General features: G+C 38.3%; 1 protein-coding gene across 1 annotated transcript in view; it reads right to left on the bottom strand.

Annotated features, from left to right (window-relative positions):
* LOC146468424 (A disintegrin and metalloproteinase with thrombospondin motifs 6-like) overlaps nucleotides 1–10,915 on the bottom strand; it is a 26,065-nt gene extending 15,150 nt beyond the window's left edge. Inside the window, exons 1-12 of the mRNA XM_085124600.1 lie at nucleotides 10,777–10,915; nucleotides 8,544–8,630; nucleotides 7,124–7,158; nucleotides 6,512–6,584; nucleotides 5,271–5,590; nucleotides 4,784–4,931; nucleotides 3,617–3,783; nucleotides 2,876–2,959; nucleotides 2,606–2,733; nucleotides 2,153–2,163; nucleotides 1,361–1,466; nucleotides 320–448 (exon numbers count right to left, since the gene is read on the bottom strand). Coding sequence (XP_084980726.1) covers nucleotides 320–448; nucleotides 1,361–1,466; nucleotides 2,153–2,163; nucleotides 2,606–2,733; nucleotides 2,876–2,959; nucleotides 3,617–3,783; nucleotides 4,784–4,931; nucleotides 5,271–5,590; nucleotides 6,512–6,584; nucleotides 7,124–7,158; nucleotides 8,544–8,583 — 1,241 coding nt within the window. The 5' untranslated portion in view covers nucleotides 8,584–8,630; nucleotides 10,777–10,915. The remainder of the gene's footprint in view (nucleotides 1–319; nucleotides 449–1,360; nucleotides 1,467–2,152; nucleotides 2,164–2,605; nucleotides 2,734–2,875; nucleotides 2,960–3,616; nucleotides 3,784–4,783; nucleotides 4,932–5,270; nucleotides 5,591–6,511; nucleotides 6,585–7,123; nucleotides 7,159–8,543; nucleotides 8,631–10,776) is intronic.
* Between the last annotated feature and the right edge of the window lie 740 nt (nucleotides 10,916–11,655).

Genomic DNA, 11,655 nt, shown 5'->3' with positions numbered 1-11,655 from the left:
CAATCCTAAAAAGACAACGCAGATGTAGATTATCAGGGAACAGTGAAAATAGAGCTTTTACAATGGTACAGGTCAACTGCTTTCTTGGCGTGAACAAAATCTCACAAAATTTGCCGTTGTCTTATCTGCAAACCTTGTAACAAGAGCACCGATTACTTCAGCAATTAGCAATTTTCCTAGCCTAAGTAAATATAGCTTGTTGAGTCATTTTCCTCTGTGAAATACCCTTGTTGATCCGACCACACTATTAGCACCAATAACGTCTAAAAACTCAGTCGTCGGTGGTCGTTGTTAGTGGGTCTACCGTAGTTTGTTGTACCTTAAGAATTCCTGGAATTTTTCCTTGCTACACGCGGACCACTTCATGGATCCTGGTCCGCTGGCTATGGTTGAGGCCATGATATTTCGATGATTTGTGCAGGGAGAACCGTCATGCGAGACACCCATCCTGTGTACATGTGATGGAAAAAAAAGTGATGACTGGAAGATTTAGCTTAATTGCTTTAGCTTGATTGACCTCACTGATTATCAGACACTCCGTCTTGGTGTGGAACCTTGCCATGGTGACGGAGCTTGGGTGGGCTAATGCAGATCCAAGCTCAACATCACATGGTGAGATCTTAAAAAAGCTCAATGGATACGTAAAAAAAACCAAAGTACGAGATATCATGGAAATTATAAGCAAACTTAAATGGAATTGGGCTGGTCATGTAGCGAGAAGAACAGATAACCGTCGGACAACCTGCATTACGTTCTGGACGCCCCGGGGACACACACGGAACCGAGGAAGACCAAGGACGAGAGGGGGGGGGGGGGGGGGACGACTTACACAGTTTCCTAAAGCACTGGGACCGTGTCGCGCAAAACGTGGTCCCGTGGAGGTCAATGGGGGAGGCCTTAGTCCAACGACGGACATTTAGCGGCTGAAACTGAACTGAACTGAACTGAACTAATAATCAGACAAAGCGTAATTTTACTCATCATACACAGTTCACCAGTTTCTAGCAATCTTAAAATGCAACGAAAATTTTGATTTCAATTCCCCACTCCAGAAATTGTGAAAAGACAGCTACGAAAGACTGCTATGGGTTGTTGGATAGTCTGAATAGACGGGCCGACGAATAAGTGGATTTGTTGGCATTTTCTCTGGGTAGTGTAGCTCTTTTTAAATAGTTTTCACCTAAATATGTATTTTCTATGCAACTGATTACCGAGAAATGCAGTTATTCATCGACGCAATTCCATCTATCTACCGAAACGATCCCGTAATCCCTCACGCGCACCAGTCTCCTTGTACTTTCTGGAGTAGGGAATAACAAATTAACAACGTAAACTTTACAAATGGATTGATCAAACTTACGTATGAGCTAGTTCGTGAGCTATAATCACAGCGCTTCCAAGACCAGCGTCATTGGCAACTGCTGCACCAAACGTCTTGGCGCAAGTCGATCCCAAAGTCGCTATTCCTGAAAATAAAATGAGATACTCCTTTAGCTACTTCCTCTTGCAATAAAAGCGGTAGAGTTGTTACTAAGATTCTAAGTAAGGGTATCTTCTTTTCTTTATGTCGCCGCACAGATGAGATATGTCAAGAAATGCACACTAATGAGATGCATGAACTGTATGATAGACATCACAAGGTGTCCCCTAATCTAATTTACAAAAACACAAATAATTCTGTCTAATACGAAGTCCTACGAAAATGACGGAAAGAGTCATTCAGATTGGCCTCTTCGGCCATATGCTCATATGAAAGAGAAACGTATACTGGGTTTCAATTTCTGAACGAAGAAAGTACAACAGAAGACGTCTGTACATGCTCTCTAGCATGAGGCAAAAAGCCTTTGTTTATGCCTTGTGCAAGTTACTTCGGTTGGAGAATATCTGCCCAGAAAACAGTAGACATTCAGTTGAAATAATCAGAAAATCTTGAGCACTTTTTTCAGATTAAGTGAAATGTTATCTCGTGGTAAAACTGTTGCCTTTCTTCCCAAGGGGTCCATATAAGATTTGATTTGTGTACAAATTCCACCTGGGGCTTCGAAAAGGCATCAATGACTTGTACATTTAATAGAGTCGGTTCGTTGAAATATTTTGCCCTTTTATGATAGCGTCTTTTAAGTAATAAAAGAAATGGATCTCGGAAACTCACCTCCTGAGCTCCTGCAGCCAAAAAGGAAAATAAATAAGTTAGAAAAAGAAGAAATAATACTGATAACATGGAATAATTATACTAATACCAGACTGGTCGAAGTAAAATATCAGTGGGGTAAGCCGCAGTTCTCTCTCTCTCTCTCTCTCTTTTTCTAAATGCTACAAAGGTTCTTTTCCTTACAGGGAAGTAAAAACTTTGGTATTCTCTCCCGCTGAATTAAAATAATTGGGAGTCTTATGCTATTTTTAGAAAAGAACCTATCGAACACCTCAGTGATACCTAAAATGGTAGTTGTTCAGGTCGTTTCTTTTTATCCGTGTAAAAGTACGTTACATGTATTTGAGATGTAATTATTGTATCACTACGACTTTCATGTAAAGAAGTTATAACTTATCCAGAACTACCGTAGTAAAATACAAGTGATTCATTTACTCTCTCTCTCTAGCTTACCCTCCGGTTATCAGAACGATAGCATCTGGATGGCTTGGATCAAGGTCTGAATGAGGAAAGTTTTTAGATGCCCAGTTCTCTAGCGCCTTGATTCTCTCGACTAGTAATGCACTTGAGTCATATCCAAACTAAATGAGTTGGAAAAAATAATAGAAGTAGTTACGATTATACAAAATAATTGGGACTCTATTTGTCTGCTTGTCTTTTGTGTTTTTTAAGCTGTTAAAAATCGTTATCATGAGAGAGTGTGCTATTTCAATTTCTATTTACCCCGTCTTTCTTTAGTACCAGTCGAACTATCACCGGAGTGATCTTGATCGAGCCAATACTGCTATCGTGGAATAACTGTGTGACCTTTGGAGAAAGAAAATAAACAGGATATATTTTACAATTATTTCACGAGCGTGCGTTGAATGTAAGCACAAATGTTACATTCAGATTGGCTACTCGTTAATGAGCAATGAAGGATGGTACTGAAAAGTGCTCAATACACGTTTCCTTCATATTTTATATTATTAAAAATTGACTCAGTGGATAATGCAATTCCAGCGATTTGATTGGTTTAGCGGCCATGGTATTTGAGCCATTATACCATGCCCCACAAATATTGTAAGAGCACTCTTGTGGTGGAAAAGACAATATCCCTGAATCAGTAGCATTAAGCGATATTTCCGTGGTTGCTTTAATAATAATAATTCGTGCTTGTTGGATACGAGATGATTATGGCCAACAGGGCGCGCAGCGCCGAGCTGGCTATCATTTTGTGTCCAACACGCGCTTGTGGAATAATTGTTAATGATGCCAGAATCGGAGTATGACTGACCCCGGAACACATGGTTGAGTACTCGGCACTAGCCTTACTCTGCGAAAATTTGTGAGTAATACTGATTTGGATTAAATTCCTAAAGTGAGCGGAAAAAAGAAAGCCCATTAGAAAACATGTATGAAGTCGTACCAATTGTTAATAGAATAATAGTAATCATAATAAAAAATAATTAACAGAAAACGTACAATATGGGAAATCATCAACAAGTGTGTTTTAATCCCGTCTTCACCGTACGCTGAGATCGCCAAGTTGTCTGCTACTAGCGCCATTTCCAGGAACTTGTGCGGAGCCTGACGCATTCTTCTTCGGTGTTGGTTAGTTTTCACCTCGCTCATGACTGTGTTTCCATTATCTAAATAGGAAAAGGGGGCTAAGAAGAAGAAGAAGAACAAGAAGAAGAAGAAGAAGAAGAAAAAGAAGAAGAAGAAAAACATTGTATAAGCCATTTTCAGGTATTTCTTTGTCTTAGTAAAACAATATATTTCGGCGCCTCGGCCCTACGGGCGTCGGTTTTCATCTAAAACATGAGAAGGGAGGGGGGTTTCCCCTGGTACCGTCCCCCTTAATCTACTGGGTATTGGGTTATAGCAAAGAAATAAGAAATAGGGAACAGGGTATTAGGTCACATCTGCAATATTCTCTAGGAAAACCCGTGGAAGAGGATAAGAACGGATATAAACCACGTGATAATATTCCCATATGAACAGAGAGCGTATTTTCTGACACCATAACAACTGTTGGAAATTTCCACATTCATTATTTGAAACATTACTAAATGATTTGAAGGACTGCATACCCACACAACGGAACTAAGAAATTACCTGTCATGTCACAATGTTTTTAAGTACGCAGCTTCGGCACCTGAAGACTTTTTCTTCCTGGAGTCGCGCCTAGCTGAACCATAAAAGGCCAACACCGGGTTTGGTGCTTACGTTCTGAGAATACCATTGATATTGATATTCAGAGTTAAAATAAACTAATGTGGGTTATGTATCTCAGGGTGACGCTGAACAAGTTGTAGTCCAAAGCAACCTGGCCTGGTCTTATTCAACCTCAATTGTCAGTCGCTACTTAAATAACTTGCATGGTCCGCAAATAAGCTGCTAAAATTATTTTATTTATACACAAGCTCTCAATGAAAGGATTAAAAATTTCTATTTTATTTTGCTGTAGTGATACCTTTTTTGTCGTCTGAAAATAAATATATTTCAAAGGACGTTTGGGGAGTCATAGTGTGCTACGAATAATAGATATCACCATTTGCATTCACACGGCAAGGGTACAAAATGAAGGACGTTTTATCCTTTTTTGGCCATGAACGCTTCAGTTTAGGTCTCAGTGTAAGATTTTACCTGAAACATGGTAATCAGACGAAAGTTCTTCTTCAGTCGATCTTCGATAGATCACGTGAGGATCGCCATCAAACTCATTTTTTCTAACAAGGTGTGACGGGATTGGCTGGATATAGAATGTGTCATCTTGAGTCCGGATCATTCCTGCCTGCGATGAAAGAATTAAATATTACTTATATCGGTGGTAGAGATATTATTATAAATCTTCAATTTTTATTAGGAAAATGGATAAGATCTTTATTAAAAAGGGGCCTTAAACCATTTGGAGAGATTTAATACGATGATGTCTCCGAGAAACATTTATCCTCTTTCCTTGAAAAGTCAGTGGCTAATTTTGCAAAAATCGTTGTGCCTTTTGGACAAAATTCGCAGTGAATGTGTGCCTGACGTTTATCTGAAGAGCCCTAGATAAAGATAAGGACATGTGAACTGAAAATATAATTGCACTGCGTTTCCAGTTAATATAACCAGACAGTTTGTCACTTACCAGTCCTTTGTTTCCATTTACAGCAACTAAAGATCCCGGATCGGACATCACGTGACCACTGTAATATACACCGCGTGGAATTTCCTTATATGTAGAGCTACCATTGTCATCTACTGTCTGAACCATAGCTCCAAGGGATATTTGAGGTTTAGCTTCAGTGACTTTTAAATGAAGTGACCTTCCAAATGCCTGAACTTTAAAGTACTTCAAGTTAGGTCCCTTTGTATCTCTTCGTGTCTTGAATTGTTCTTGGAGGAAACTATTTACCAAATTTCCAGATTCATCGGACTCGTAAGGCGTTGTCACCTCGTATTCTGGAACTAAAAAGGGAAATCATTTTTGAAAGCAGTGATCTAGAACGGTTTTCAATTGAGTGTCGTTAAACCAAATCCCAAGTAACTACTGTGTAATGAGCCAAACTGAGTGAAGGAAATTCATGCAACCGGCACCAAGCGCGGGAGAACGTGAGCTCTCGAGTCACGATTGGTTTTGGTTTGGCTTCTCATTCATTGGTTCGGAAAGTGACCTGATTTCTTTTTAACCAATCGTGGAGCGCAGTAAGTAAAATCAAAGAGAAAACGAATTACTTTGGACACTCTAATTCTGCAATCGTAATTACTTGGAACCAGACGAACTTCTGGCATTAAATTCCCCTTCAGAAACGATGAATTTTTTTCCAACAACCTGACTTCACAGTGGCTCTTATAACTCAAAAGTAAATTCCCTGTCTAGATAACATTGAACCCAATATATTGTGGATTTGAGATTGCAAGTTCAAGAAAGTTGTTGGACGCTGTAAACACCAGAATTGTTGTTTTGAATATTTGAAAATTTAATCAGACAAACAAACAAACAAACAATCCAAAGAAAAGAAATATAAAGCAAAATTGTGTCTCTGATGAGCAGATATAAATTACCATTTACTATAATGCAAAGCACCCGAAAGGATACTTACGGGTCCAATTTAGCAGGTTTAATCTCAATACATTCAGGTTATTCAAATCTAGACCCCTAAAAGCGTTGAATATTGCTATCTTTCTCTAGAGCCTGAAATGTGTCCGTTACTGTGAGAAAACTCTTCTAAATAATGGGATTATCCTTATTGCGAAAAAAATACCAATGTGTTACTGTCGTTTTCAATCCTGATCAGTTGATTACATCTCAGTAGACATACATCATTTGGACGGTGAACACAGAAATGCGCCTTAATCAACTCACTGAATTAAGACGCATGTGCAAACCTTTGTCACGGGAGTCAACTCCAAAGGTCGTCTGTAAGTCTTTTTCTTTCATGGAATGGTGTAAATCATGGTGCTGTGGGTAAGAATTATACGATCGTTTCAATTATTCTCTTGTAATATAATTTCATGCCTCACAAATGATGGATTAATCATAAGAATAATCAGCGGACATGAACTAGGGTGTCGGAGATTGGGCACCATGAGTTATCGATTGTGCAATAAGATCAGTGATTGACAGTTGAAATGATGTAATCATTAGAAATTCTTTTATAGTTACCGCCCTGAGTGTTTTTACTTTACTTGAGATCAAACCTCGGACCGAAAAGAACCTCGTAATCGCGGGGAGAATAAACCTTAACCTTGTAACCTGTGACTTGCTGTGGATACATCTCTAGCGGCCGGAGAATTCCAGCAAAAGGGGCGTTTGTAGGCAGATCTTTCAAATATAGGTAAAAATAAGCTGGAGACATGAACAACACAGGCAATATAACCTTAAGGTACTTGGTAAGCCGTAAGTTGTTCCACGGCAAGTCTTATACTTCAATTATGTGCAACGGTTTTTCTAAGGTGTGGGAAACGAATATAATTCTTAAACACTTAACAATACATTACCTGGCCTTTGAGATGGCGACTGCTTCCAAACACGCCTGTTTAGAAATAAAGAAACAGATAATTGAGAGGGTATTTGAACAGCGCCGAGTGTTGCTCGAATTTATGGCTATGAAACACATTTTAACTGGACCTCGCTAGGTCTAATTAGGACTAGTTAGGCTTGATTAAGGGCCCATTAAAGTATCTTTCGATGCCGTTGCTAGGCGAAAATCAATTTGCTATAACTCTGCACGTGTATGTTTCAATTGGACCAAATTTGGGCAATACCCATAGGGGGCAAATATGGGCCAGTTCATGACGTCATCGGACCACGCCCTATGTCACGTGACAAGAAACAGAAAAATGCAAAAAAATGGCTTAAACCTTTTTTCCCGCATTTTCTGTACAATAACAAAAAGCCGTTTTGAAGAAATTTTGTGAAATTTTGTGAAATATTGCCCGGCCAGGAGCTCCTGGCCCGGCCCATTGACAAGGAATGAAAGAGCAACGAGATTACGTATTGCATATCTTGGATGAGTTGTGGCTTTAACGACAGGAATGCTACTCTTCAAGTTGACTCAATTTTTCCCACATCGACTACACATGAACTCGAACTCTTCAACTGTGTTTTGTTTTACCGAACAAAATTCGAATTCAGTTTCTTTTTCACAGTCACAGTGTTGTAGATTACTTAAATTACTGCTAACTAGGTTCTCAAGCGAAGTTGATGTTGTAAGGAGAAGTTGTCCATCAAAAGTTTCCAGCTCACCATTTTCAGTCGGGTTTTCTATCGAGTGGTTAGCATTTTTGATGTAAGAATGAAATGCTTGAGCTAGAGCTGCTTTCAAGGATAATTTACACAGTGTTATCGCAAAAGACGTCAGGGAGTTTCGGAGCGGTCAAAAAGGCCGCGGACACAGAGTTTTCTTTGAAGTTTGCAGGTGATGATAGCGCAAAACTAATTTCAGTTTGTGTCTCTGCATCTTTGAGTTTCGATTCCCAACCTGACACTGGAAATCTTGTACTGTCACCTTTTCGAGATTTCCCCATCGACATGCAGCCATCGCTGCGGCTTTCTGTTTCATCCGTACGTGGATGACATTTTCAAGCAAAACACTCAAGTTTCAAAAATAAAGGCACAACTCACATGTTGTAACCGTAAAGCAGAAAATGAATCAATAAAAATGTAAACGAAAAGTTTTTCTTGTTTTTGTTCCAACGAAGTAAAAAAAAGGTACCGACGACTTGAATCGGCGACGCCGGGCCGGCGCAGAAAAAAGCGCGCGAAAAAATTTTGGCCGACCGGAAGTGAATTGCACTTAGGTGGCAACCGTGTAGCTTAGCAACGAGATACTTTAATGGGCTCTAAAGGCTATAGGTAATTTATCGCAGCATAATAAAATATAACCCTAGGATATGACCGCATAAACCTACGACTTACCTGGAGTGAACATATACATAAAATAAACAACGATTAACATCTTAAAGTTGCGAATTGAAGGAAGGTGCAGGTACTGGCTCACAAAATCTGTAAAAAAAAAAAAGAAAAAACATAATGGTAAAGAGAAATACAAGGTTTTAAAAACGTCTGCGTTGAATGATTTTTCTCAAAAATAGATGTGCTCATTAAATTTCAAAGATGAATTTAATGCTGTTTTAATAATAGCTCGGAAAATTTCTAATCTCTTATCTTCCACTTTGTTATGTAAATGAATGCTTTCCATTGAAACGCTATCGTACTAGTCAAATAAACCACATGGAAAACAGGGAGAGAATTATAAGTCAAATTTACCATTACAAAACGTAATACGTTGTACAACATAATGAAATTGTTTTTCAAACCTGATTATATAAAAAAAAAAACAATACCTCACAATACAGCGCTCTGAAAGTTTTCAGCCTCGCCTTGAAAAAGTATATCTTTCACCGCTAATGAACCTCTTTTTACTTTTCCAATATCTCGATAATTGTTTTCATGTTATCATATGCTGTTTAGCATAATTATGTAGTAACAGCTGTTCTATACTGACTGTCAAATTAACAATGTTACAATTAAATGGACCTTTTGTTTCTTTGCCATATACCACCCTTTACGTATTCTACACATTTCCTCTTTTTACACGAGATGACAACCTTTCTGTTGATGTGATAATATTTGATCGGAAGCTGGTGGCCTTACGTGTCTTGTATTTCAGGCTTTTATTTCGTTTTCAGTTATATTCTGTTTCAAGTAACCTGACGCCCAGCATATAAATACAAGTAATTTGTTTGAGTTCCATGCGTTAAAAGGTTGTAATCATACTTTACATTGATACTACTTCCAATACTAATTGATAATTTCTAGAGCGCTTTATACCAAGGGTCTAAAGCGCTTCACAAGAAATATAAACTATAAAATGATTAAAAACTAAAGCGTGCTTTTTTTCACTAGCTACCCAAACACAGGCGCAACCACAAGTGCAAGCACAAGAGTGCTTATTTCACCCTGAAAACGGCCTTGACGCAAGCATAAGCTCAAGCGCAAGCACAAGCACAAGGATCAAAAGTTTTCCTTTTCTTGTGCTTGTGCTTGCGTCGCGTTCGTTTTCATTTGACATAAACCTCTTATGTTTGTGCTTGTGCTTTTAGCCTGTGCCTGTGAAATTGATAAATCTTGTCAGGACGATAGTTAAAAATCTATTATCAGAAAATAATAACGATTGCAAAAGTGCAATTGCAAAGGTTAAAAGAGGGTTAAAAATACACCATACGAACAAATGAGTTTTCAGTTTAGATTTAAATTAGTTAAGGTTTTCAGCAGTTCTAATTTCACAAGGAACAGAATTACACAGTTTTGGAGCGGCAACGCTGAAGGCTACGGTCCCCATAGGAAACGCTCTTTGTACTTAACTGCATATATCAAAGCCGTTAGGTATCATTCTTTCACGGATCAAATCCGTACCGACTTAATCTGTACCCGCACAAGACTTCTAGAGATCCAAACTGCACCAGAACAAAATCTGCATATACCAATACTGTAGGAATACGTGGAATTGGTACAGTAATCCTTACAACCACAGGTTTAAACTAAAATCTAACGAGGCTTTTACACCGTATTAATACGGATTCTAGACGGATATCTGTCTAAAATTACCCCTCAAGTTCTGAAGAAATTACATGCGTTGTGGTTCAGGGGTCCAAAGTTTTTCTAGATGACAGCAATCGTGTTTAGTGGGTAAAAAGGACGATTGGAATGAGAAACTTTCTGAATCTCAACTGCAGTTCACGAACAGGATGGCGTTGAGTGTTTGTAAAAACGAAAAGTCAAGTATCTGTCCATGTTGACCGGTTTTATTCAATAATGAGGCCGTGTGACTAATTTTTAGTATCACTGATATTTTTATGGTAGATCTGGTGAATCGAAGCTCTCACCAAACTCGAATGAGTAAATATAAAAAGCATCTTTTCAGAGTTTTCTTTTTTAAAACAAAATTAAAAAGAACTGTTTCTGCTATTAAAATAAATAAGGGACTTTCTAAACAAGAGCACTTAAGTTGACCCAGTTCGTGCTGTTTTATGTATAACATTTCACAACTTTAAAGTTTAGATTTTAGATTTGAGATTTTTCCAGTAACTCGCTCTAAGCATAAAAACAGTTTAAAAAGAAAAGTTAAACTGAATAATCTTTATCTTACCTTTAAATTTTAGAAGGAACTATTTTGTGTCACTTATTTTTCTCAGTACTGTGGTTTCACAAAGCTCGCAGAACAAGATTTATATAATTATACGTTCGGACTACAAACGCTTTCTGCTTGTCAAGAAGACGAAACCTTGGCTATCAGCTCGTTTAGTGTATTTCGTTGCTTTTGCGAACACACTTTTAAAGTAAGTTGTGTAACACGGGCTTTTTAGTAAAATGCTTGAATATTGATTCATTTTGACACATCCCGCGTAACGTGTGTAACGTGTTTTAGTTAAATAAACAATACAAAAGTTCCATGAAGGAAATAGGATGATATGTTTAGATAGTGAAAACAAAATCAAAATGGTTTAATAAAAAGTATCCTTTTTATCCGTCACAAATTATATCGGATAAGGAAACCGAAACGCCAACGCCAGTTATTCGAAAATAAATATCTTAAAAGTAACAAAGGTTTTTTTTTGTTACTTTTAGGAAAACAGACACCCCCTATATCGCGCTAAGAGATTTTAAGGGTACGTTTTTTGGCAACTATTCTGGGAAGGGCATTCTCGGAATGGCGTTTAGGCGTGTTTTTTGTTTACCATTGTTCTCATTCCGGAGGGGGTGGCGGAAGCTTATGCACGATGACGTTAAGAAAGCGGAGTAAAGATGGCAGCAGTAGGGACAACTACGTCGAAAACAGGCGGTCTCTGGCGTAGACCGCTTGACACTAGGATCTGAGTAGGCTATTATCTCATTCCGTGATCGTTAGAATTGTAATCTATGTCATTCCAGTCATCGCACTATTTGAGGCAAATTAGAGTGAACGAACAAGCTCTCATATGCATTCCGCTTTTAAAATGATCTTTTTTTAAATTTTTTTTATTCCCCA

Source organism: Pavona decussata, unplaced genomic scaffold (assembly GCF_977016875.1).
Source record: "Pavona decussata unplaced genomic scaffold, jaPavDecu1.1 SCAFFOLD_131, whole genome shotgun sequence".
Classification (NCBI taxonomy): domain Eukaryota; kingdom Metazoa; phylum Cnidaria; class Anthozoa; order Scleractinia; family Agariciidae; genus Pavona; species Pavona decussata.
Note: the sequence above shows the minus strand (reverse complement) of the source record. Positions and strands in the feature narration are given on the sequence as shown.